General features: G+C 43.1%; 2 protein-coding genes across 7 annotated transcripts; both read right to left on the bottom strand.

The window, feature by feature from the left end:
- Positions 1–9,374: 9,374 nt before the first annotated feature.
- gpt (glutamic--pyruvic transaminase) lies at positions 9,375–24,538 on the bottom strand. Of its 6 annotated transcripts, none has more exons than XM_070973493.1 (12): positions 24,344–24,538; positions 20,242–20,434; positions 16,236–16,325; positions 15,925–16,033; positions 15,641–15,774; positions 14,784–15,027; positions 14,187–14,266; positions 13,961–14,097; positions 13,668–13,842; positions 13,264–13,419; positions 11,577–11,689; positions 9,375–10,067 (listed from the first exon to the last, which is right to left on the bottom strand). In XM_070973493.1, exons 1-12 carry the CDS (start codon positions 24,376–24,378, stop codon positions 9,977–9,979), a joined length of 1,557 nt encoding a protein of 518 aa, XP_070829594.1. In that variant the 5' UTR covers positions 24,379–24,538; the 3' UTR covers positions 9,375–9,976. The 6 variants fall into 6 exon arrangements, with proteins under 6 accessions (XP_070829594.1, XP_070829596.1, XP_070829597.1 ...); XM_070973495.1 differs by having other exon boundaries at positions 9,377–10,067; positions 20,242–20,428; positions 24,344–24,407; XM_070973496.1 differs by lacking the exon at positions 24,344–24,538 and adding an exon at positions 20,962–21,079 and having other exon boundaries at positions 9,377–10,067.
- fuz (fuzzy planar cell polarity protein) lies at positions 22,058–24,539 on the bottom strand. Its single transcript, XM_070973499.1, has 2 exons — positions 24,344–24,539; positions 22,058–24,003 (listed from the first exon to the last, which is right to left on the bottom strand). Exon 2 carries the CDS (start codon positions 23,972–23,974, stop codon positions 22,670–22,672), a length of 1,305 nt encoding a protein of 434 aa, XP_070829600.1. The 5' UTR covers positions 23,975–24,003; positions 24,344–24,539; the 3' UTR covers positions 22,058–22,669.
- Between the last annotated feature and the right edge of the window lie 35 nt (positions 24,540–24,574).

Raw genomic sequence — 24,574 nt, 5'->3', positions numbered from 1 at the left:
TCAGCTCACCTCCGCTGATGTATTGAAGGGTTCTTCTGGTGCTGGAGAGCCCTGACAGGTTGTTTTGAGCCTCGACTCTGGAGTTCATTTACAACCAGTCGGGCAGGAGTCCTGCGGGAGCCTGATGATTTTTGACATCCGGACAAGCAGATGTTCGGAGGACATGAATAAAACATACGGCCCATCTGACCACAAACCGGAGGCTTTCCGAGTGTCTAATGAAATATGAGGCGCGATTTCAATTCACTGCAAAAAAAAATAAAAAATCCCTTTGTCAGATAACTGTGATGCTGCATGAAATATGTATGCCATTTATATAGCCTGACCGGAGTGGCTAAGCAGGGTTCAATTGCGGTTATGGCAATCAAAGCTGAGACAGGTTTGTCAAAGAGTCTATGTGGTGAATGGGAAGGAAACTGAATGGACCTCTCATTACCAGCCAGGAGTATAAACAGAAATATTATGTGACTGTTGACCCCCAAGTGTTTATCAACTGATGAAACACCATGTGTGCCAGGCGGCGATAAGATGCACGTCCCTCAGTACTTTTCACACCTTCTGGCTTTTTCTGAATTTGACTGTTTGTTTTTCTTTTCCGCAGAGAAGGCTGGGCTCAACAGTGCAGCTCAGCGGGGGGGGCGGAGGGGGATAACAGAATGCGTTACCACACCACCCACTCAAAGCTGGTCCTGTACTGTATTTAAGATGGAGAAGCAATCACAATCATCCAGGGTGGGAGTTCAGTTTCATACCGGAGAACAGGGCTTTTCATTCAAGTGAAAATCAAGGTGTGATTGTTGATTGTTTTGTTTGACTTTCATTATTTGCTTCCAGCTGACAGGCGAACAAGTACTTTAAAAGCCTTCATTTTGATTTGCGTGCGTGTCCTTGTGTCAGATGCTGCTGTTCTTTTCATTCTTCTAACAGTGTGGGAGGGATTGTTCTCACTGTACTCTGCTCTTGTCCGGACTGTTCACCTAATTCTGATTTGTGAAGGACTAAAAGCACCGAGTACGCGCTCAAAATACACGTACAGTTAATGCTTTCCACGTGAGGGAAGGATTCAGATCAGAAGATTCAGATAAAACCCGGAGATTATCCACAGCTTTGTGAAGAAAAAAATCAAAGAGCTCCTGGATGAGAATTCATAGATTACACTTGAGAATAATACAGAGATGCAGAGTGGAAAGACTTTTGGCTGTGGATGTTCTAGCGCCTCCTACAGGGAAGTTTATGAACTTCATAAAAACAGGCCATAAACTAGTGCAATCATCCCCTGTTTTCATTTCATTTGTCCTTTCTTTAGACAGGCGCAAATCTTGTTTTTCAAGACATAAGATGCATTAACAGTTATGCTCCGACCCGCTCTTACAGCACACACTGCAAAATATCCTTTTACTGAGCCACCAACTTCTATTTTTCTTAAAACAAGTGAAAAAACTGGCAATGCAGCAAGAACATTTCATGCAAATCACCTTGTTTCAGGTACTTTGCAGAATCATGTATCACCTGTTCCAAATCGAACAAAGCAGCTTTCCCACTTCTTTCATGTTTCAAGATGTTTCACACTCATTTTTGGAAATTATTGCCACAAGGTAACTTCTGTTTGAATTAGGTTCAAAAAATCTCACAGCAAAGACAGTTTTTTTCTCCAACTGTTTTGAGAAAATTAGGTTTTAGGGCTTCAATTATAGACAGAACGGAGCAGATAAAATCCATCTCAGTCATCAGTTATATTGTTGGTTTTCCAGTAATGTCACCAGAGCGTCTAAGTTTTCCATTTTGCTTCTATTTGTGAATATACCATGTTAAAATACAGGTAAAACAAGTCACATTGCTATCAATTAGGCTTTTGCGCACAACTTTGGTGTGTGACCTCACACAGAAACCACTCAGCTTCATCAAGAGATGCATCCATTGCAATTTAAACCCTGTGATTTAAGCTTGTCATGTACTACAGTTAAAAAACTAATTCAATTCTTTCTGATTTCTGTTTGCCGTCCTTTAATATGTACATGCTCACTGGGTGGAACAACACCGCTGACTGCTACAGTTTACATATCAGCACGTACAACCACAGCACTAATTCATGTTACTAATTCAATTAAAATATCATGTTTTCCTCTGCGGCCTCCTCTTGTTCTCCGGCAGGGGCTCAGAGCCAAACACGTCATCGCTCACATGCAGACTGTGAATAAGATGTTGAATCATGGGTTGCATCCTGTGAGAGGTTCAGTAACAGTATAGAAAGTCATGCTAATAGAAGAAATATAAGAAGTGGCAAAGAGAAGACCAGTCTAGTGCAATGTCAGAGGGTGAACAGGGCATGTTTGCATGGCTTCATAAACCAGCAACTTCAATCAGAAATGAACTTACTTTAGGATCAAATGTAGAAGCTGAGAAATGTCATTGTTTCAGAAAAGTATGTCCTCATTCTGGATTTAATGGCAGCAGCACATTTCAACAAAGTTGGGACAATGGACACAACGCACTGTACTCGCTGTACAGGACAAACTGCTGTCATTTAGAAAGTGGAGTGATTTCCCATTCATGCTTGATGTACAATTTCAGCTGCTCAGCAGTTCAGGGTCTCCTTTGTCCCATTTCACATTTCATAATGCACCAAACATTTTCAAAGCGTGACAAGTTGGGAATGCAGGCAGGCCAGTTTAGCGCACAGACTCCTCGACTACGGAGTCATGCTGTTAGAACATGTGCAGAATGCAGTTTGGCATCGTCTTGCTGAAATCAGCAAGACCTTCCCTGAAAGAGACGTCGTCTACTTGGCTTGGTTTTGAGCCCTGTCCTTTGTATACAGAGATATTGTCAGATTCTCTGAATTGTTTAATGACATTATATACTGTAGACAATGAGGTCACCAAACCCTTTGCTTTTTTTTTTTTGCACTATTTGCCGGTGCCAGTGCATCACAGACTGAACCCCCTCCCCATCTTTACTTCAGAAAGACTCAGGGTCTCTGGGAGGCTTTTTATACCCAGTCATGTTACTCACCTGTTGCCAGTTCACATAATTAACTGAGATGTTCCAGCAGCTGTTTTCTTTTAGCATTTTTCCAGCATTGGTTGCCATTGTCCCAACTTTTTTGAAAACATGTTGCTGGCTTCAAATTCTACATGAGGATATCATTTTTAAAAAAAGAAGAAATTTCAAGTTCAAGTTCAAGTTTCAACATTTGATGTGTTGCCTTTGTGCTATTTTTAATTAAATATGGGGTTTCAGCGTTTTGCAAATCATCTCATTTTGTTTGTATTTACGTTTTACACAACGTCCCTACTTTTTTGGAAACAGGCTTCTTCCACTGCTGATTCAGGAAGCAACCGAAGGACAGGCAGACAAAGCAAAACATGCCTATTTAAAGGGTCAATGTCACTGGTTAAAATGGTCTTTTATGGCTTTATATTTGTTAAAAACACATAAATGAAACTATTTGTTTGGCAGTTTGTGTAACTGTCTTCGAGGAAATGCTCGTCCTTGTGTCCCAGAAGTGTTTTGATTGCTCCCAATAAAACTTTACACATTGCAACCTGGAATACAGGATTACAACAAAGGATTATAACAAAGCCAAATCCCCCATGCAACAAAAAAAGAATAAGTAGATTGATTTTCATGGAGATGTCAATCGATGCACCGTTTCGCTGATGGCATCAGAGGGTGGAGTGTCACATTTTCTGCCGATGAGATTGAGCGGCAGCGAGAGGCTTAGTGGCAAATACAATCGAGGAGTGTAAACATACCGAGGGCCGCAAGAGGCCGATCAATGCCTCCAGTCTGGGATTGATTAATTACCTCAAGAAAGAGACTGAGGTGTGAGGGCACCAGAGAAACCTGATCAGAACAAGATTTATCACCCAATCTCTGTATCATCACTCCCTCCCTCTCGCTGTTTTCTCTTTCCCTGCCCTTCTCCATTTACTGACTTGTGTGCGTCATGTGAATGACCTGTTCACATGTTGCAGAGGTTAAACAAGAAAATGAACCAATGGTCACCTTAACTTACGTTTTAGAAGGAAAACGGCTGCAAATATCAAATAAAACCCCGCTTAATCTCTCTGGGTACTGTGAGCACTGTAATATGTATTGTGTACACTGTCCTGTTATATGTAGTGTGTATATGTGTTGTGTCTTTTTTTCTGTATCCTGATGGCTGCATTACACAAAATGAATTTCCGTAAGGACAAATAAACCATCTATCTATCTATCTATCTATCTATCTATCTATCTATCTATCTATCTATCTATCTATCTATCTATCTATCTATCTATCTATCTATCTATCTATCTATCTATCTATCTTGTATGCGCTATAATGCCCATAGTGTTCAAGAAAATACCAGACAGTGAACTCACCACTGAATACTGACAACAAATGATGAGGCCCTGCCATCACATTCAAGTGATTTATTTTGTTAGTTTTGAGATTTTCTTGAGTAAGCGAAAACATTGAATGATGCATTTTATAGAACATAGTATATTCTATATAATTGATGTCAGATTTGACAAAAAAAAAAAAAAAGGTCTGTGTGAAAGAGTTGATTTGTTTGTTTTGGTGAAATGACTGTTTCCAAGGTCAAGAGTACTTTCACACTCAATGTACAGCCATCACAAAAACAGGCCATCAAAATGCATCCATTTGTATGCGCTCTCATGTATATCCATTAAAGACTACTAAGGCTACTTGTGCTAAGCTAAGGTATTTAGTGTATCTTAGCTTAGCACAATGACTGGAAACAAGGGGAAACAGTCACTCTGGCTCAGTCAAAAAGACAACAAAATCTGCATGCAAGCAGCTCTAACGCTCACTAATTAGCACGTTTGATCTTGTTTAATTCGTATAAAAAGGTCACGTACCAGACGATTTGTGGGACTGGAACTATTTTCTCGGATTATATCTTGAAGTCTGTGCTGGTTGTCCTGATCAAAGTTTTCTTTAATGAATTTTGATGCATATAATGTAAATAGTGAGCTTTAGCGGTGCTGGTAGGTGGATTTTATTACCCTTGGTTAGCTTGCTCAGCTGTTTCTCTGGTTTTCAGACTCTCTGCTAAACTAAGCTAAGCTAAGTTAAGCTAACGTTTCTTCGCAATATAGCCCTATGGACAGATAATGACATATGAGAGTTTTTATGGATATACATATAATGGGCAGATATAAGAGTGGTATCAATCTTTTTCTGTCATGAAAGCTACGAAAAGCGAGTGTATTTCCCAAAATGTGAAACTACCACTAATATTCTGCAGGTCGGTGCGTCCACGTCCTCCTAACCCAAAGCCGTTGTTGTTGTTTTTGAGTTTATGTGAGCGATTCAAACAGAAAAGAGAGACAAACATGTAGGTGATGTGATAAGGAAAAATTTAATGTTACATGGACACAAATCAGACTTGCATTCAGAAACAACCAATCGCATGACAGAGGAAGCAGACGTCTCTTTCTTTCCTCAGATCTGCAATTACACAACAACTAAAAGCAAATCATTGTGCTCAGCATAATGAGTATAGCTCAAGCTCAAGTGGTAACCATATGTCACCTTCAGGAAAACAATGCAGCTGTTGATTGGATGCTGATGCATCCTCTGACACTTCCCAAAATGCATCAGTTCCATCTACAGCACAATTAAGTTGCAGCGTAATGATAACATGCAGGACGGAAGAAACAGACCTGGATAATTTAGAATTTATGCGTTTTTTCCAGACTTCCTTGTTGCTACATGAACAACAAGTGCGAGGGCCTTGAGAAATTTTGTAAATCACAGACATATTTTACCTGACACAAAGCTGCATGAGTCCTCCTGACACAATAAAGCCTCAAACTGATTCAAAGAAAAAAATACACGCTCCAAAAATTTCAATCGTGGCAAGATTTATTCCAGCTTCAATCCTCGACCCCCATATTTAACCAGATACGTGTTCTAAAGTAAAAATAACCACCAGCTATGAGGCTGATTGAACAAATCTTCTCCATCCACATGTTCCTGACAGAATGAAGGCAGCAGATCTTAGATCATCATTAAGGCTGCTTTAATCAATATTTTTACACGGGTCAGAGATGTCACTCGTAGTGATGGAGCCACATCAACCTCTGCAGCTCCCGTCAGCTCCACACAGCGTTTTAGCCTCTATTTACTTGTTTTGGTTTTACTGCCCTAAAGAAAAAAATATAGAAAATACAAATGTACACTTCCTGTGCAGCATCAAATAGAAAATAAGCCTTAAGCTGCTAAAGAGACAGATAGTTCCCTCAGAAAATGGTGGAGACCAAAACAGAGTTGAAAGGAAACACAACAATGGACTCCTAGAAAACACATTTATATACAACTAATTAACAAAAGTAAATATGTTTTGAGACATAATGCCAACATGTGTTTTGCATTAACCTAATGAGGAAAGGTTGTTCATTAATGTACCTGACAGGTCTGTGATAACAACATATCGCCTTTCTCCAGGCAATCTCCTTGTGGAAACTACAGCATTATTCAGTTTTTTTATGATTATGATTAGGCACTGACAACACGTGCTAATTTTAGGGAAGCTCATGGTCTGTTTCAATACAGGAAACACGAAGAGTGACTTGAAACATTTAACCAAAATCTGTCTTAGCCAAAGTGCTTTCATTGCACAAGTATAAGGAGTTGGGATTTTGCTGTCACAGTCTTACAGTGTTTCACTCACTCAAAGAAGCATCGTCTCTGAACGTAATCCAGGCAGCGATTACGTTCTCACCACCACATAATCACAAAAACAATTAAGTAAACATTATTTTTAGGATACAGGGTTGCAGTTTTACAACGTAATATGTCAAGATTGCGTTTAGCTTGTTGTGCTGCCCCCAGATGGCCAAAAGGGAAATTTCTAAGGTGCATTTGGGGAAGCTGGACTCATGATTTCAGTATTTTTGTAATCCTGCAGCATTTGTGTGGTCGTTAATTGTTTTTGAGGCTGACCACTGCAGAAAGCAGCCGTTTCACACAATTACTGCTCACTGTGTTTAACCCATAAATTTATAACACACAACTTTTTTAGTTTCACCCCATGACAGGTAAATCAGAGGAAGATGTGTTGACAGCTTCTGTGTTAAATTAGTTCTAGTTCTCCATTTTAATGATAAACTCTAGTTGAGCAGTTCAAGTGTAAAGCATTAATTAAGAGTTAAGATATCGAATACCTTTGGTGTGAGTCTTGTGACATTTTCCATGGAATCACCTTTCATTTCCAAGCTAAATGCCAGCCAGATTTAAAAGTTGGACCAACTAAAAGACTCTCATTGTCGTCACTGTCCACACAGAGAATAATGACCACAACATAGCTGTCAATTGACAAATGCTACGGAGTCTCAATAAGCTGTTCATGTCAGTCATATGAATCTCCTCATATGAGACAGTGAATAAAGACCGGTCAGGACAGGAGAGCCACATGACAGCCCTGCTGTCTGATGCATGACTGTCTCTCTGTCGCCCTACATCCTCACCCGAACTAATGACGACCTTTGATTCCCAAAAGATGTCAGGAGAAGAGGGGAAAAAAACCCAATTAATTTAGGGTGAAGAGGACTGGAACGTGTGAGCGCGTCATGCTGCTGGAGTGAATGGTGAGGAGCTTCAGGAAAGACAAGGCTCACTATAATTAGGATTCAGGAGGCTCATTGTCAAAGATAATTAAAGCTGACAGCCACTGTGGAGTAGAGAGGAAGAGAGCAGAAAACACCTTCAAACTACATGCTTCACTTTAACACACTTTATACATAGTCTTTCAATCTCTGTACCTCACACACATGCTCACACACACACACATAATCTGCAGTACCATCCATCATCCCGGTTTGCTCGGAAGCTGCATACTAGGCAATAAAATAGATGACAGATTAAAGGCAGTTGTGATATCTACACGTACAGCCTTTTTTTTTTTAATCCTGAAATCAACCTGAACAACATCATTATTAGAGGTGACAGTTTCAGCAGCGTGCAGACAGCTGGCCATCTCACAGGTGTGTGTGTGTGTGTGTGTGTGTGTGTGTGTGTGTGTGTGTGTGTGTGTGTGTGTGAGAGACGTCCAAGGAGCAACCTCACCCTTTAATGCAGGAGAGGAAATTGTCTACATCACTAAGCTAATTATGAGTTTAGTGACACCTAATGAGTTACTCCTTAAATTGGTTTAGCAAATAATTTTTGACTGCTGTATTCATCTTGTACAACCAATAAAAGCCTGTTTATATTTATCTATTTTGATCTGTAGACTGCTTTAATTACCAGCGACTGCCAGTGTTTAATTTTCACTGAACAGCAGCCGCTGAGGTCACGAGTGGCGTTTCAGGATAATAGTACGTTCAATCTCTATTATTTATTTTATTTTATTTATTTTTTCCAGTCAGTTGCTTTAAAGCTGCACTAATCAGTAGTTTAGATGACTATATGATATATATATGTATTTATCACTAAACTGCAGTTTGCCTCAACTCTATGCGCTTCAAAGTGTAAATAGTTTTGGTCTCACAGCTTCATCTTTCAACCTCATCAAATAACAATAATTAAAACAAACCTACAATCCTTCCAATAACCCCACCGGATGATACCTGCCCAGCACCTAACAGTGACAAGCCACTAGCTGGTGAACGTGGTGGAGCAGCTAAAGAGCCTGCTGGAGCCTGTATTTGCCAAAGAGACAAATATTTCCCTCAGGAGTTGGTGTAAGCAGACTTACATTGATTTGTATTTGGAAACATAACTCATAATGAATGGCAATGTTCTGTGTGTGCTTGAATACACTAATAAATGTGCATTGATGTAATAAATGCTAAACATGTTCGCCTCAGCTGTACAGTAGAAGGGAATAAAATCCCATGTTTAGCCTTCAGCTTTTGGATTGCTGTTGGAATGATACAACTATAGCTTTTATTTTTTTATGAGGTATGGTAAAATGTAGTGTAACAGCAGCACAAGTAGACTGACATAAAGGTTGTAAAGTCAGTAATATCAATCAAAGGTTTGCTAAAGGAGGCTGTAGCAGCAAAATAAGGGTAATGAATGGAGCAAGGGTGCCTTTCATTGCTTATGAATTTTAACAGGAAAAGAGCATTTTTTCTGTCAAATATTACAGTTTCACCTTAAATCGTTAACCCTCGTGTTATCTCAGATGAGAAATACTCTGTGAGTGAAGTATTCCTTCGGCCTTAAACGGTTTGATGAATGCAGTGATGGAAAATGTCTAAACGCTGCACTTCTGTGTTTCACTGAAGTATGAAAGCAGATGGTTAAAAGGCACAAAATATCTCTATAAAAGAGTTTTAGTTTCTTTTCCAGTGTCAGACAAACTGTTGTTCATGAAAGTATGAAGATTTAAATAGAGAGATTTACATAAATATTCATGGTTGAAGGAAAACGAACAATTGTTTTTTAATATAAACTCAAAACAGCTGACAGCTCTTTTTCAACATAAAAAGACAAAATACAGACTGTTACATTTATTTGGATTCTACAAAATCACCTCTGAATCATCATGCAAATGGGACTTTTCTGCATATTCACCTTCACGTACCGCCTGCAGGAATGGAATATTTTAACCAGTTCTACACAAGGTTTTAAGCAGCATCACTTTTCCTTCAGTCAAACTCTTCTCTTCAAGCTCGGTCTTCACACAGACATTCACAAAGACACATAGCTGCAGTAAATACTGTACATCCTGCAAAGCTGAAACCACACACGCACACGCAAGGTGAAACCAGTTTTTGTCGAATTCATTTCTTCATCTCCAGTTTTGTTTTCAAACAAAAAGCAGAGCCTTGCGCGCCACCTGCGAATGTCCCCATGAGATAGTTGTAGAGGCTGAAGTGCGTCATCACAGAGACCACCAGAGCCGCCGTAGAAAAGGCACTTATTATTGTCAGATCGATTCTGATTGGCTGAGTTCTTTTTCTGTTGTGGATGCTGAGCTCCTCCCTTTGAGGATGGAGGGACAGACGTGGGAATTTAAGAATACTGCTGAGTGAACTTGTGGTGGAAGTCCTTGACTTTGTTCAGCAGGATCTTCAGCTTGTCTTCCGGTGGCAGGATGGTCATTCTGGGGGGGGGGAAGGAAGGCAACGATGAATGTAACAGCAGGTTAGGATGGAATCACATTAGAGCCATTTTAAAAAGTCATTCTATAAATCGAGAGACTGCAAAAAGTGCATTAAAGTTAGGAAGGAACTTCCATTAAAGCCCTTTTTGACATTCAGACTTTAAGCAAATGCTTCATTCATCGTGACAGGGCATTTACAGAAAGAGCCACAATGCTCGTGCAATATTTCACAATGAAGCCACTGATACATGTCTGCATCTGTTTCAGTCTTTAATGGAGCTGCCTGTTTTGTAACATCCGACAGTGCACAAGCAGTGAATAACAGGACGTTAAGTTGGGACTCTCGATTCCTGTTAGCTCCCATGATGTGTGCAAAATGTTTTGGTGATGTCATTTATGCATCTGTGCAGTTTGCATGAACGAAAAACTATAGGGAAAGACTGTAGTTTCCATAGGCTGAGCCGATATGTGAAGCCACTTAAAACAGGCTCTTTCTCAGTGTTTCATACAACCCCAATTCCAAGAAAGTTTGGACGCTCTGTAAAATTTGAGATTTTGACCTGTATTTTTCTGAATTCCACGTGCTAACCTGCATAGAAACCTAGATATCTCTATTGCTGCCTTTGTTAGAATTGTCTGGCCTTGTTGCTCTATTTGAGGCAGCAGATCAGGGCAAATAGAGCATGTCTGTTACTAGGAGGAAATGGTTCAGTACTCTCCTACAACAGGCTATGCTCCACCTGTTTGGATCATCCCACAGGTAAACAGGCTCATTGGTAACAGGTGATAGCATCATGATTAGGTATGAAAGGGGCATCCTGGAAAGACTCAGTTGTTCACAAGCGAGGATGGAGCGAGGTTCACCACTTTGTGAACACATGATGGTAGAAAGGTTTACGTTTTACACAGAGTGCTAACTTTTTTTGGAATCTGGCTTTTAATTAATCTGAGTGTGTTTTCTTTGTTCATGAGACATGTAGATTGAGTAATACATTAATTAAAGTGATCTAATGAGTTGGTAAGACACGTGTCGCTCTCTCTCTGCATGTTTAACCTTGCAGCTGTTAAACATTCAGTTCAGAGTTTGTTTAAAGAGAAAACAAAATGCTACCAGGTCCGGTGCAGTGACACGCTGTCGTGACTTTTGCGCCAGACATGAGACCAAATCAGTTTGACATAAGAAGATGGATGTCTGGAAGGAGCTTTAACATTAAATCCACATTTATTTTCCAACAAACGAATGAGCACAGGCACTTCGGCCATGGCCAAGGGTTGGAGCGATTAGTTTATTAATCAATCATGAGAAAATTAATTAGCAACATGTTGGTAATCAAGTCATCTTTCAAATATTTCTTTCAGCAAAAATACCACTGAATGACTGAATTGGCTTTGGCACGAGCAGCACTTGGAGCATTTTTCAGTGTTTTAATAATCTGCACATTCATCAGTAATGAAAATAACTCTCCGCTGCAGCTCTGGAATGGAGATGTGTTTAGAGGTGGTCTGTACCTGAAGTGGTAGGTTCCGTCCCTCTGGCCAAAGCCGCTCCCAGGTACGAGGCAGATCCCCGTCTCCTCCAGCATCTTCATGCAGTAAAACATATCTGGCTGCTGACCGTTGTCCTAACAGAGAGGAAAAGCGACATTATGGCGCCATCTGAAGCTTAGTATTCTGGTGGAATGGGGCTCTTTCAAGTATATAATCGCAGAAATCTTCTGCGATTATAAGCTATATTTATAACAGAACAGTGTGACTCACAGTACACCCTTTGTACTAGAAGTACTGTGTGTACTTTTTTGCCGTGTTCCCACAGAGCTGCTTTCTTTGTCATTTTTCTTCCACTGCACTGTCTTTTTGATTTAGGACTTAAGGATTTTCAATTTGTAGAAAATCAAATCCATTTAAAGCAGAATTGGCCCAAATGAAAGCAGAAACAGCTCAACTGAGCATCTCTTTGAAACTGACCGTCCATTCCTGCACTAATCATAATGATATAGTGCTATATTCCAGGAAAAAACTCCTCAAAAACTGCGATAATTGTGTTCTATAATTTCATGCCAATTGTTTTAGTATAAAGATAACTGAAGGTTGATGTAAATAAAACAAAAAGGATGAGTAGTGATTTGAGGTCCAATTAATCTCAAGTACATCTCATTTCCTCTGGATCAAAAGCATTTGTAAAACCTTCCTCAAAGTGTCTTGGCCTTAGAATCAGCTGAGTATAGAGATCAAGAATGAGCTCAATGGACCGCGCTGCAGCTCCATTTAAACTGCCAATGGCAGCGCTGCTAAAGAAGCTCCGTCTTCACAGGGTTTCACAGGGTGCACAGAAACAAGGCAGTGCTGCAACTGTGTGATCAAGATGGTGAGCAGAGTCACTGGGATTGATGAGGTGTCAGTAGGTCAGCTTTACTCTGACCTTATCCTCTGGAAGGCTAATCAGATTCTCAGCTCGGCTCATCCGCCCTCCCTGAAATTCCTGGTGAGCAGTCAACCTCGGGACAGAATTGAAACCACAAGCTATTGGAAATCATTTGTTCCCTTTAGCAAACAGGGAGGTGGAGGCACAGTGTACTGAACCTTGTTAGACAGTTATTTAATCCAGCATATTGTGTAGAGCGTGAAATGTGGATTTAAAGTTCATCACCTTCAGCTCCGCTCATCAAACACACAAATTTCTGCTTGTCAGTTTTACTCCCTGTGGAACGCTATGTGAGGGCAAGTGGCAACATAGGACTGATTCAGGCACACATGTTACCGGTCCTGAAGAAGAATGAATTGCACATGCCTGCAGGTTCTTTTGGTATGACAAGTATGAAACCCTGACCGACTGAATGCACATTTCTGTCACTGATCTGATGCAGTTGCAAAGCGGAAATGCTCAGCCGCAGTGTTGAGCGCTTATTTCGCTCCTGCTGTGTCTTGTAGCATATAAAGAACACCCCACGGACATGTCAGCGAGGGTAAAAACTTTCAATGGAGCGGGTGTTTAATGCCAGTCAGTGGAACATGAGTGGGTCGACGGAGAAGTGGCCCGATAATAAGCAGAACATTAATGATAAAAATTCTTTTATAACTGTAACATTTATTTTATTCCTCTCTTTTTGCTGCTCCTAATCAATGTAATTTCCTTGAGGCGACAATACGATCAAACTTGAACCACTGAAAAATTTGAAAGAGTAGATGAAGGACTGACCGTGGCCTCTTTGATGGCTTTTTCAGGGATGGTTATGCAAGGGAAGGAGTACATGGCACCCTGCACAGGATTGCACCTGATGCCTTCCACAGTATTGAGAACCTGCTCCGTAAGCTTGGCCTTCTCTGCTAAGGCACTTAAGGTGGCTGTGCGCTCCTGGATGGGAGGGAGAGAGAACATGCAGAACAGAGAGAGAATGAAATTTAAAAAAAAAAAGAGATGTTACTGCACACAAGATCATTTCACGCCTTCATGAGGACATGGCCGCTCAGGGATTCTCATAAGTAACTTATGCTAGCAAGTAAAAATGTTTTAAAGCAGCTTTCGTCATGTGGAATATCGGTGTATTGATTCATTTGTGCCGACTGCAAATAAACAATGGTTGTGGGACGTCGACTGTGCACCTTGATAAAGTTGCCATACGAGGGTTCCCCAGGCTGCGGAGGGTTGACCACCAGGTCCATCAGAGCCTGTCCAGGAACAGGTGGACACAGACGGACAGACACCAGCTTGGTCAGCTGGGCCTTCACCTCATCGTCCATGTTGATGATCTCCATGTAGCCTCCGCGGAAGCCACACCTAGGAGGAGACAAGACTAGGATGTGATGTAGTGGTGGGACAGAAAATTTATATAAGAAAGAACATTATTTTTATATGTCTGACAGGTTTATCCCAGCATGAAAGTAGCATGACTTACTCTCCCATGTAACACTTGGAGGTAGAGTGGAAAGATGCCAGCTCCACTGTGTTGGAGTACTCTGGCCCCATCTCAAACAGGACCTTCTTAAAGGAATGGAACTGACAGCCATCGGCGTACACGTTATCCTGGTACACCTGGGAGACGGAGGCAGAACGACAGACGGTCACGTGCGAGCAGAAAACAAGAAAGCAGGTGGAAGTTAAAAGAGATGCAGAGACGGTACCTCATCAGCCATGAGGAAGAGACGCTCCTTTGCTGCAAATCGGATCACATCCTCGATGCACTGTCTGCTCTGAACCTGACCTGTGAGCGAGAGCGAGGGAAGGGGTTGACGTGGAGATGTGGCAGGCAGTTGTGTCCATTTGCTGCCACCTAGTGGCTGTTTTTAAGTTAGTGCATGAACCGTGTGGTAAAAGTACTAATTGAGGAGGAGACAAAATGATGCAGACAGGATTTTATTTTAAGTGGCTTAACTCCTGGGCATGCTTGTGCACATAGTGGTTTAGGATGTGTAGCATACTGCTGCCACGTCCCCAGCTGAAGTTTTCTTTATGTTGTTGTTTTTGATATCCTTTTCCCCCATCTTTCCTGTCTCTGTCCCTGTATACTTCTTAAAATGACCCCAAATAATCCATTTAAATATGTAAACTGTTAAATTTAAAGCCAAATCATCAGTGACTAAATCAGAAACGCACATAAAGCTGGAAGAGGACCTTGAGTTAAGATCTGTTTGACACAACTTGATTGTGAATGAGACGATTTAATGTGTGAAAATACTGACAAATACTAACAAGCAAAAATAAATTTGATAAAACTCTACCGGTGGGGTTTCCAGGGTTGATGATGCACAGGGCTCGGGGGTTGCAGTGGCGCCGGGCCTCGTCCACAGAGCGCTGCAGCTCGCTGTTGTCCAGACTCCAGCACTTTTCCTCATTAAGGTAGTAGTTGATCTGCACAGCGTCCAGTTCGGCCAGCGCGGCCGAGTACAGGGGATACTGAGGTATGGAAATCATGACGCCGGTGCGGGTCGCACCCTCGCCACACACCAGCAGCTTCAGCATGGTCTAAAAAAAAGGTTGAGAAAGATCCAGTTCAGTAGGGGTCACCTGAAGGGGATCTTGCAGGAGATGAACAGCAAGACAGAAAATAAACAATGCACCTGCTGTTCTCGACTTTGCTTTATTTTTCTGTCTTTTCTCAAATGTTTGCCTTTTGGTTGGACAGCTGTAACTCGTCAGGACTCTACAAACCATTTCAAATGAATCTCCATAAAAAAAAGCATCACTCACAGACAGACAGCTCACAGACAGACCAGGACAAGAGGACGTGACTCGGGAATGCCTGGCTTAATGCCAAAATGTTTGGGCATCAGTGATCTAATTTCAGCTCTTTTTTGGTCTTGTTGCTCTTGAACAGATGCTGCTCTTTGTTCTCACAGGTATTTATTTCCTGCGAGATGCAGCTTGCGTGATGCGTCCTTTAAAAAAGAGAACTTGATGAACGGTTCACTGCAAAGTGCAAAGTTTTTCCAGCTCAAAGCTGTAAATAAATTCACTGCAAAATGATCATCCGGTAACTTTTAACTCATTACCTCTTGATTGAGATATTTTCTGACTTGCGTGTTTAAAAGCACAACAGGAAACAAAGTCAGTTTAACAGATGAGCGGTGATTTGTACCACGATGCCGTCGCTGGCCCCTGTGGTGAGGTAAATGTTGTCTGGGTCGCAGGGCACACCGCCATCCCTTCGCTCAATGTAGCGGGCCACGTCGTGACGCACAGAGTCTATGCCCTGACTGGCACTGTAGGCGCCTGAGGGAGATTCATATGGAGACAGTGTAAGTGGCGTGATATGTTAAAGCTTTAAACAAGGAGTGTACACTGAGACTAAAGGTAATAATTAGCAGCTGGGGTTATAAAGAGATTATTGTGCTTGCACAGAGGGCACACACTTATACACACCCATACTGTTCCCTCCACAGGACTGCAGAATGCGGCGTGCTCTACTTTTAGCATCCTCTGGGAATGTGCTGTCATTCAGCAGTTCAGGGTAGGAGCAGAGCGCCAAGACCTTGACACAGAGAGGAGTGAGTATCAAGGGTGGAAGGGACAACGTGAAAAAATCCTGCACGGATTACCGCACAAGACAGGAGGAAAAAAATGACTGACACCAAGTTAGTTAAGGAGGAAGAAATCAGTTCCATAGAAACTGAGAAGTCAGAGGGGAAGTGCTATATTTAGACAGAGATTGGGGGAAGGGCTTAGGAGCAGACCTGTCGGAAGAAAGTGATTGGCTGCTGGCCCATAGCATGCGCATCACCGATGTTGGCCTTAATGACCTCAGCGAAAGGCTTCTTCATTCCCTGCAGAGGAAAAACACAACATACAGAGGTGATTAGAAGCAAACAATGAGAGAATTTGTTCACCTTGTGCACAAGAAATGCAATGCTGGTATTATCTTTTCTGCTATTTACAAAGGAATACAGCTGGTTGAGAACCCCGACTGCGCCTAAAAATCCTTTACACTACGCCAACACACAGGCTTTAGCATGTACATAACTTTGCCATAAACATTTTTCTCCACAAGAAGCTGAGAGACACACAGCTGCTGAGTGCTCAGGTTACTCAAAACCACTTCCAGGGATGGAAGGTTTTTATGAACCGCTGACTTTCCTGCACGGAGTGTATGAAGATATCGTGGAAGTTAAAATATCCACCAAGCTCAAATTGGCAATTAGCTGCACTGTCCCTTCAGTCTCATGTTGCGTGCCTGTCACACATGTTGGGCCGTCTGGGCTTAAAGTTGGCAGAATAAATGGAGGGGTACAGCGGGATCTGTGCTCCTCCACTACTAAAACACACTGTATGTCAGAGCACATTTAAAATTAAATAATGTCTTGTTTTAGCTAATTTGATTTAGTTAGTCAGTAATAATAACTGTCTGTGATAGAAGAGAGCACCATTAAAAGGACCCTGTGGAGTTTTTGAACACTAATTCCACCATGGAGCGATGTTTTTAAGAGTGAGTCCCTGTTTGTAAAATATTTCGCACACAAGGACATGAAGGCAGTGCTGCGCCAACAAAGGCAACGAACGAGAAGACTGCTAGCTAGCAAACATGGATGTAAACAAAGCAGAGTTCATATTCTTCCAAACTGGCTCTTTGGATGTTATGTGAGGAAGGAAACACATTAAACAAGAGTATAAGGCCTCAAGGACACACACACATACAAAAAAAAGAGAGTAAACACAACTAAAAAAATGCCACAGGGGCGCTTTAATTGTCACATTTTGAAATTAAGTAACTGTTTCATGATTATTCAGGAGAGCTGCATTAGCTCTCAACAGTTCATCCTCTAAGCTAACTTTGTTCTGTTCCTTTCACTCACACACATACTTCTTTTTACGCTAAACTACATCTAATCTACTTGGAGACCTTGACTAATAAGTGATCGTACACTGCAGCTGTGTAGTATGGACAAACACCATTTTGTACAAACTTTTGCTCTGCGTACTGTACTTGCAGCAGCCTTGATGCAGATAATAAGGGTCAACACTGGAGCAAACCTGCGCAAACTACCTTATCGTACTGATACTAATAACCTCCTGACACACAAACACACAGACGGCACAGCGGCGGGAAACTGAACGTCACAAATAGTCAGCAGAATGCATTACGAAAGCAAAAGTATTAATTTACGGTCGTCCAGCCAATGATACGATTTTTCTGAAAGATGATCTCCTGAGCTGCTGAGGCCCCTGACAGAAACGCAAACAGCAAGGCGGGCAGACATGTTTACAGCAGATGTTAGGAGCAGCGTGACACTGCGGAGAGGCCACAAGTGGAACCTCGAACTGACACCCTGCCGAAATCAAAACAATCTGTTTCATTTGTCCAATCCGGTCCAGATTTTAAGAAGCTTTCTGCGGCTCTCCCATTGGTCACATATTAGAGGCGTCTCTCGGTCTGGACCAATGGCATCGCAACGGGTGAACACCCCCTGGGTCAAAAGCACCACCCATTCAGGATGAGGTTCTCTTCGAAACACACTGACCTCTGCTCCTGAGAAAGGGCTCGAAAGGCCCGTGCTTTGAGCGCTGATAAAACAGCCCAGCAAACAGTGTTCCCACAGGAGGCGAAACTGAGCTCGTCATGTACAGCTCAGACAGGATTTCCTTTTACTTCTTTACAAATGAAATCTTTCCTTCGAGGTGAAACACGGTGAAAGCTCTTCTACATTAATCACAGCATAAAGTTCAGACATTAAAGAGAGAGGAGAAAATGCAGTCAGTATTCAGATCAGTGCATTTCATTTCATCATGGATTCTACGATGGAAAAGATTAAGCGAAAAGAATTTGATATAAACCAGCCCTGTGTGTCTATGGTCTGTCCCCATGGCGACTCCCTCAAAAGGTCCCCTTTCACTACAGCGAGCTGCTCATTAAAACAAACAAAGACCACAATGTCAGAGCTGCATGTGGAGCCTTTATCTGTGCACTTGTTAACTGGCTCACAGTAATTTGGCTCAAAGTCTGTCTTGTTTCTTATTCTCGGTTTGATGAAGCTGTGAACGACGGCCGAGGCAGCTTTAGCACGGAGGGAAAATAAAAAGAACCGTACTTGAGCCACACGTGAAGAGCAAAGGCCCTCAGCTCCAAAAAACAAGGTGTGTATGAAACTGGAGCAGGGGATCGCAGGCTGTGTTTCATTCACGGACAAAAGTGAGACCTGTTTCCCAAAGTAATCCAACGCCATCCAAACCGCAGCTTGACAGGGAGGTGTTTGTAAAAATGAAGTGGAATGTGTTTTGACGAAAGACCAACAATTAAAGTGCGGTTTGCTGCTTCAGTTTGGACTGCAGACTGTACCGAAGTCTGCAGTGAGCAAAGATGGAAATGTGATGCAACTGTACAAGGTGTGGTTGTTATTTTATTCCTCCCTGAAAACGGGTTTCACCGGCTGAATCCCACTGCAGTTTTTTCGGCCTTTTGAACATCCAAATATCAATTCAATAACGCCTGATCAAGCTTGTGCTCGGTCAAGAAGAAAACAAATATGTTATAGAGTGGGGTCAGCTGTGGATAAGCACTGGGCAAAGCAAACAGAACATAAAATCTATGGCGGCGGTGAGCCATCTGGTAAAAAAGGTCACCACTGTCATTACGCAGTCCCTGCTGGCCCGTGTTGCTGTGCCTTTCACCTGTGCAGGAACCTGTTCGCAAACTCATCCCTTCCTGAGCAAAGCACTCAAGAGAGGTCTCCTTTCACACCAGACTGCGCTCTGTACACGAACAGCTGGTTGCCACATCACCATAAACGGCGCAAGAGGACGGGAGCTGACAGAGCATTTAAAAGCAGAGAGAGAAGCTCAAATGGTGTGTATCTAAGGAAAGGACTGACGACGTCTTGGATAGAAACCAGCATCAATTTATACTATGAATTAAAATGCTGGACACAAGAGCTGCGAGCCTATTATAGATACTTATCGTCTTATGCTTGTCTAGGGCTGTTAAAATGAAAGGTATTAAAGGGACAGATAAGCCAAACTGGGAAATGGGGATTTCAGGAGGTGAGGTGAGGTAACAGATATGTGCATCACGAGTAGGTCAGACAGGGAGGACAGAAAAACACTGATTAAGACTATGGACTTTCACCTCTCACCTAGGATGTCTCCCTAAGCAACTGTGGTTTAGACACAAGGGAGGGGGGGTGAAAAAAAACAATAATGAGTAACATGAGGAATGGCCACAAAGAGAAATATCTGGATCACACCAGTTTCCACATATTAAAAGTCAGGAATGACTGACTAACTGTTGGACTTTGAAAAAGCGGGTGCGAGAGGAGCACAGCGAGTGATAACACTTCTCTTTCTTGTGGGATAATGTTTAGATGAGCAAACTGAGAACATAACCAGGAAAGGAAACCTGCTGATCTGCTGCTGCGGTAAATGACAGACACTGACAGGCCTCACAATCAGCAAAAAAAAAAAAAAGAAAAGAAAAGAAACGAAACGAAAAAGAAACCACCTCTACAGTCTTCTACTTTAAATGCCGTAAAGATGAGATTAGATACTTAGAACCTGTTAGGTGTGCTGGGCCTGCTACATTTCTTCTGATAACAAATGGTGGGTAGACTGGTTTTTATGGTGGTCCTTAAACGCCACACAGCATTGTGCCACAGTCTGACAAACACAACAAGCCTGGCTGATGAAATGAAAAACAAACATAAAACAAACATAAAGTGATGGTCCGTGGACCAGACGGCCTATTGTACGAACCTCAGAGAGCTCCTTCTCCAGCTCCACCGCCCGCTGCACGATGGGCCCCCGCACCGCGTACTCCACCTTCTTCACCGTGGGGTTCATGGTGTCGATGGTCAGCACCTTGGCCCGGGAGGTCACTCCGTTCTCGGTCATTTTCTCCTTGGGGAGTCCGCGCCGCGTCGCACTCAGACTCGATAAAGCTCTGCCGCTAGAGGAGGATGACAGAGGGGGAGAGGTCAGTGAGCGGGTCCTGGGACCACCGCCGGCCCGCTGCGCTCCGCTGCAACCGGCAAACAGCTCGCTTCGGCCGCGGCTTAAAAGCCGGACGTTTCTGGCTGACAGCAGCTGCATCCGTGTGGCTGACATGTTAGACTGCCTTCCCTCAGCGGGTTGGGTAACTCTGAACGCGTCTGCGGCGCACAGCGACCTGCAGCACACCGGTTGCTTCACTCGGGAGGAGTGAAATTAAAGTTGTGCAAGTGAAGGCACCACGCGCGTTAAGGCAGAGGACGCGCTCAGACCTTTGGACCGAGCAGAGGTGGAAATAAAGCTGTGATAACAAAAAAAGCAAGATGTTCCCTCAGACTGTGTGGCCTCATGCACACTGACCAAACTTCTCACTGAAATTTCGGGGGTTTGTTCCTGCAAACATGCCAGCGCTGCAGCTATCCCTCCCCTTTGTGTGGCTTCATGTCGACCGTTATCCCACCCCCTCCACCCTGCTACCCTACGCACCGTGAGGCTGGCAGCCGGGATCGGTTCTCCGGTTTTCTGAGCAGAGACAACTTGAGTCAGACGTGGATCAGGTGGATGTGAAGCCAACGAACCTGGTGCTGCTTCCAGTCTTGGCCTTAGCTCAACGCACCGCGTCCCTCTTTTTGAGCTCCATGCGGTTTGGGAGGAGACTCTCAATTGTTCATAGTGAAACAAAATGCTCAGGAATGCTCCTCCTATCATGCCTGGAGCCCCCTCTATGAGATGAGGTGGTTTAATGCAAATTCCTTTGAGATCATTTGTATTAACATGTGCGATCAGAATAACCTGAAAAATGCTATAATTACATTCAAAATGCACATAGTGGCCTCAGTGAATATTTCTAATGGCAAATAGTTCATTGGTTTGTGTCTCTGTTACTGGTTCAGACAGAAAAAACAAGGTCAGGCCGAAATTACACTGGTTCATATTTCACATTTCCCAGATTAAACTGGGATGGTGTGGAAATGCAGCAAATGTCCAGTTTCTCTGACAGACTCTCCTCCCTCACAGGAACTTGTATACACATACATACTGGGATATAACTGTGCCCCCACACTGAGCAGTGGGACTGCCATACGTTTCTTGAAGTCATCAATGCAGTTAGAATAAACACGAAACACTGCAATTATCTTTGCACAAAGTATTCATCCAATAATGGTGCGTGTTTTGTCAACAGTCACTGCCGCTATTATGGCATTATGTGGTGCAGAATACAGCCAGTTTAAGTTTTGTTTTTTGTTTTTTTTGCATAATGTGCAAGTATGAGTCACATAATTCCTACCAGATGCTTTACTTTTTTTTCCTTAAAGCTGAACACACTTATATACTCCATAGTGTCCACTGTCTGTGCCTCATAAAACGTCTGAGGTATGAACTTAACTTTCAATTGAAACACTACTACTAGCACTACATGAGCTACTATTTCTTGCTTCTTTTTGGCAAGTGATTTATAGTTCTCACATTTGTAGTTGCAGAGTCCTTAAGTTTTGCAATCAAATGTTCAACCACTAGCGCACGAGCATTATCATTAAGGAAAAATGTGAAAAAAAAAAAAAAAAACACTCAAAGACCCACAGAAAGTCACTAACTGTATTCAGGATTAAAACTAGGGCAAACAAATAAATAATTTAATCAGTTCTGAAGTGAAATTCAACAAGTCAAAACAACAAACAGCAGGCACTTCTTTATCCCAGTGTTACATTTTCACATGATTCTCTGATGCATTTTGAAACGACAGTGCAATCTGAGTGATAATGTTCGTGGTCAGTCTAACCGGTTTTCACGGCTGTGACAGGGACAGCTTGAAGCCACTGAGGTTAGACACAATTCTGCAACAGGGTTTATCTCTTGAATGGAGAACAAAGCTCAAAGCAGTCCACGCTGACATTTTCAAGTGTCTCAAGTGTTCATCAGTGTCACATTTTTGGTCCGTGAACAGTGATATCCTTTTCTATTGTACATCTCTCACCAGTGGTTTCTTAATCACCGTCTTTACAACAGATGGAAGCTTATTTTTATGCCTTAAGGTCTGTCAACGTGTCATTTTATGTATGTGTTTGCAGTCAAAAGACAAAATATCAGCAGCTAATTCATATTACAGCTATTCATCTGTAAATGAATACATTATTAGGTCAAGGCTGGTGAGTTTCCTGAAAATTAAGACGTTGTAGCAGAGTAAACTGTTCAGTTAAAATCCAGTGGCTGCAATTATATCAGAGAGCGTCTGTGTTGCCACCGTACGCAGTGCAAAGGTGGGCACCGACAGAGGGATAAGCACAAAGAGCTGGTGCTGCGGTGTCTGAAGTCCATAGCTTTTGCACTCTTCTGTAACTAGATAGCAGTGCAGTGGCTGGTGAGAGAAAGCAGAGACAAAGTCTTCAGTGTTGCCTCTCTGAGCCTTCTCCTCTGGGGAGACACACAAAGTCTCCTCCTGGCTGAAGTAGCGAGTCGTGCTGAAGACGTAGAAGAGCTTCAGTAGCTCCCAGCAGCGGGCCTTAGAAGGTAATGGAGGGTCACTAAGTGGATGATTAGTGGAAGTCCGCACACAGGAGACTGAGCGACGGGTTTCACGGTTGATGAGAAGAAGTGCCAGCACATCAGGCCGCAGGGATACTGATCCTGGTAAGCAGCACTCTCCAACAGCCAGGCAGTCCCTCAGGGTCTCCATCAGAGGCGTCCAGAAACGGACCACCAGCGTGCTCTCGGCTTTGTGCAGGGAAGGGGTTGGGCCGCACAGCACGCACACATCTGCCCCAGGGAGCAGCTGGAAGCGGAGCAGGCGGTGGGCCACGGTGGGGCTGCCCTGAGGAAGGAAAACTGGGTAATCACAAGAGGCTGATGCAGAGGCTGAGAGGGACCGCATCAAAGCAGAGAGCAGCACAACTTCCTGGGGTGCTAAGCGCCACCACTTCTCAGTTGCAGCGGCTATCCGCCCATGGACGATGAGGCAGCCAAATTCACTGTCTGCAGACTGAGCAAAGCTATCCACGGCCTCCTGAAGAAGAGTGGGGTTAGGGGGCAGCAGTGAATCAGCGCAGTGTGTCAGGTTACCCAGGATGCCCTCTTGCCTCTCCTCCAACAGCTGATCAATGAGGCTGAAGCAGGACCTCAAGTCCCTCTTAAGCCTCTCGACATTCCTGACGTTGGCCAGCTCATCTTGCCCCAACACCAGCACCATGCAGTTCCACACATTCTCCAGGAGGCGTTGTAAACGGATCTCCACCTCTTTGCTGTTGCCCACACCAGCTTGTCCACCTCCAGCCACAGCGATGAGCATCACGCTGTCCTGGAAAACTCTCCACACCACCTTACCCCCTCCTTCAGTGTCACAGCAGGACAACGCAACCCCCTGACCATCCCCGAACATGTGAACGCCGTTCAGGGAGCCGATGACAGAGAAAGGCAGTTGTTTGGAGGCTCCTCTTGTGAAAAGAGGAACCCCGCTGCTGGATGTGAGGCAGAGGAGCTGTGTTGACCCGTCCTGGAGCATCATCGTGAGGCTAAGCTAGCCGCGGGTCACTCCTGTACACAGTCAACAGACTCGTTTTTCAGCTGCAGCGGATTATTGAGCCAGCCGACTAACGGTTTTCATTGTACTGATTGTATAATGAGTCACAACAGCCCAGCTAACAGTTATAACTGGTTCTCGCGTTAAGTTAACGTTACATCAGTGACGGTGAGCCATTAGCATCACGTTAGCGTTTAAACCATTTACCTGAAGATGGCTGACGGGTACAAACAGCGACAAAGACAAAATATATCGTGCAGAAAACCTGCCTATCGTGGCTGGACTTCACTCATATGAACGCGCTTTTTTGTTGGCTAACTATACTTAACATGCTAGGTTAACAAAAGAAGTTACCGTCGTTTCCACAGTAACGATGTCCCATGATTCATTCTTCAAACTGAGTGTGGTTTCATTTAGCTGGTCGAGCGGCAGTTGTGGTTTACAAGGTCTGTTGTAAAAGCTACAGGAGTGGGACGAGAAGACCGACCTGGGTTCAGTCCCTAGAGTTCACGGAAGCATTGTTTATATGGACGCTGACAACGGCGAGTTCACTTCTCGCGAGAGCTGAACCAATGGCATTCGAAT

Source organism: Chaetodon trifascialis, chromosome 11 (assembly GCF_039877785.1).
Source record: "Chaetodon trifascialis isolate fChaTrf1 chromosome 11, fChaTrf1.hap1, whole genome shotgun sequence".
Lineage (NCBI taxonomy): Eukaryota > Metazoa > Chordata > Actinopteri > Chaetodontiformes > Chaetodontidae > Chaetodon > Chaetodon trifascialis.
Note: the sequence above shows the minus strand (reverse complement) of the source record. Positions and strands in the feature narration are given on the sequence as shown.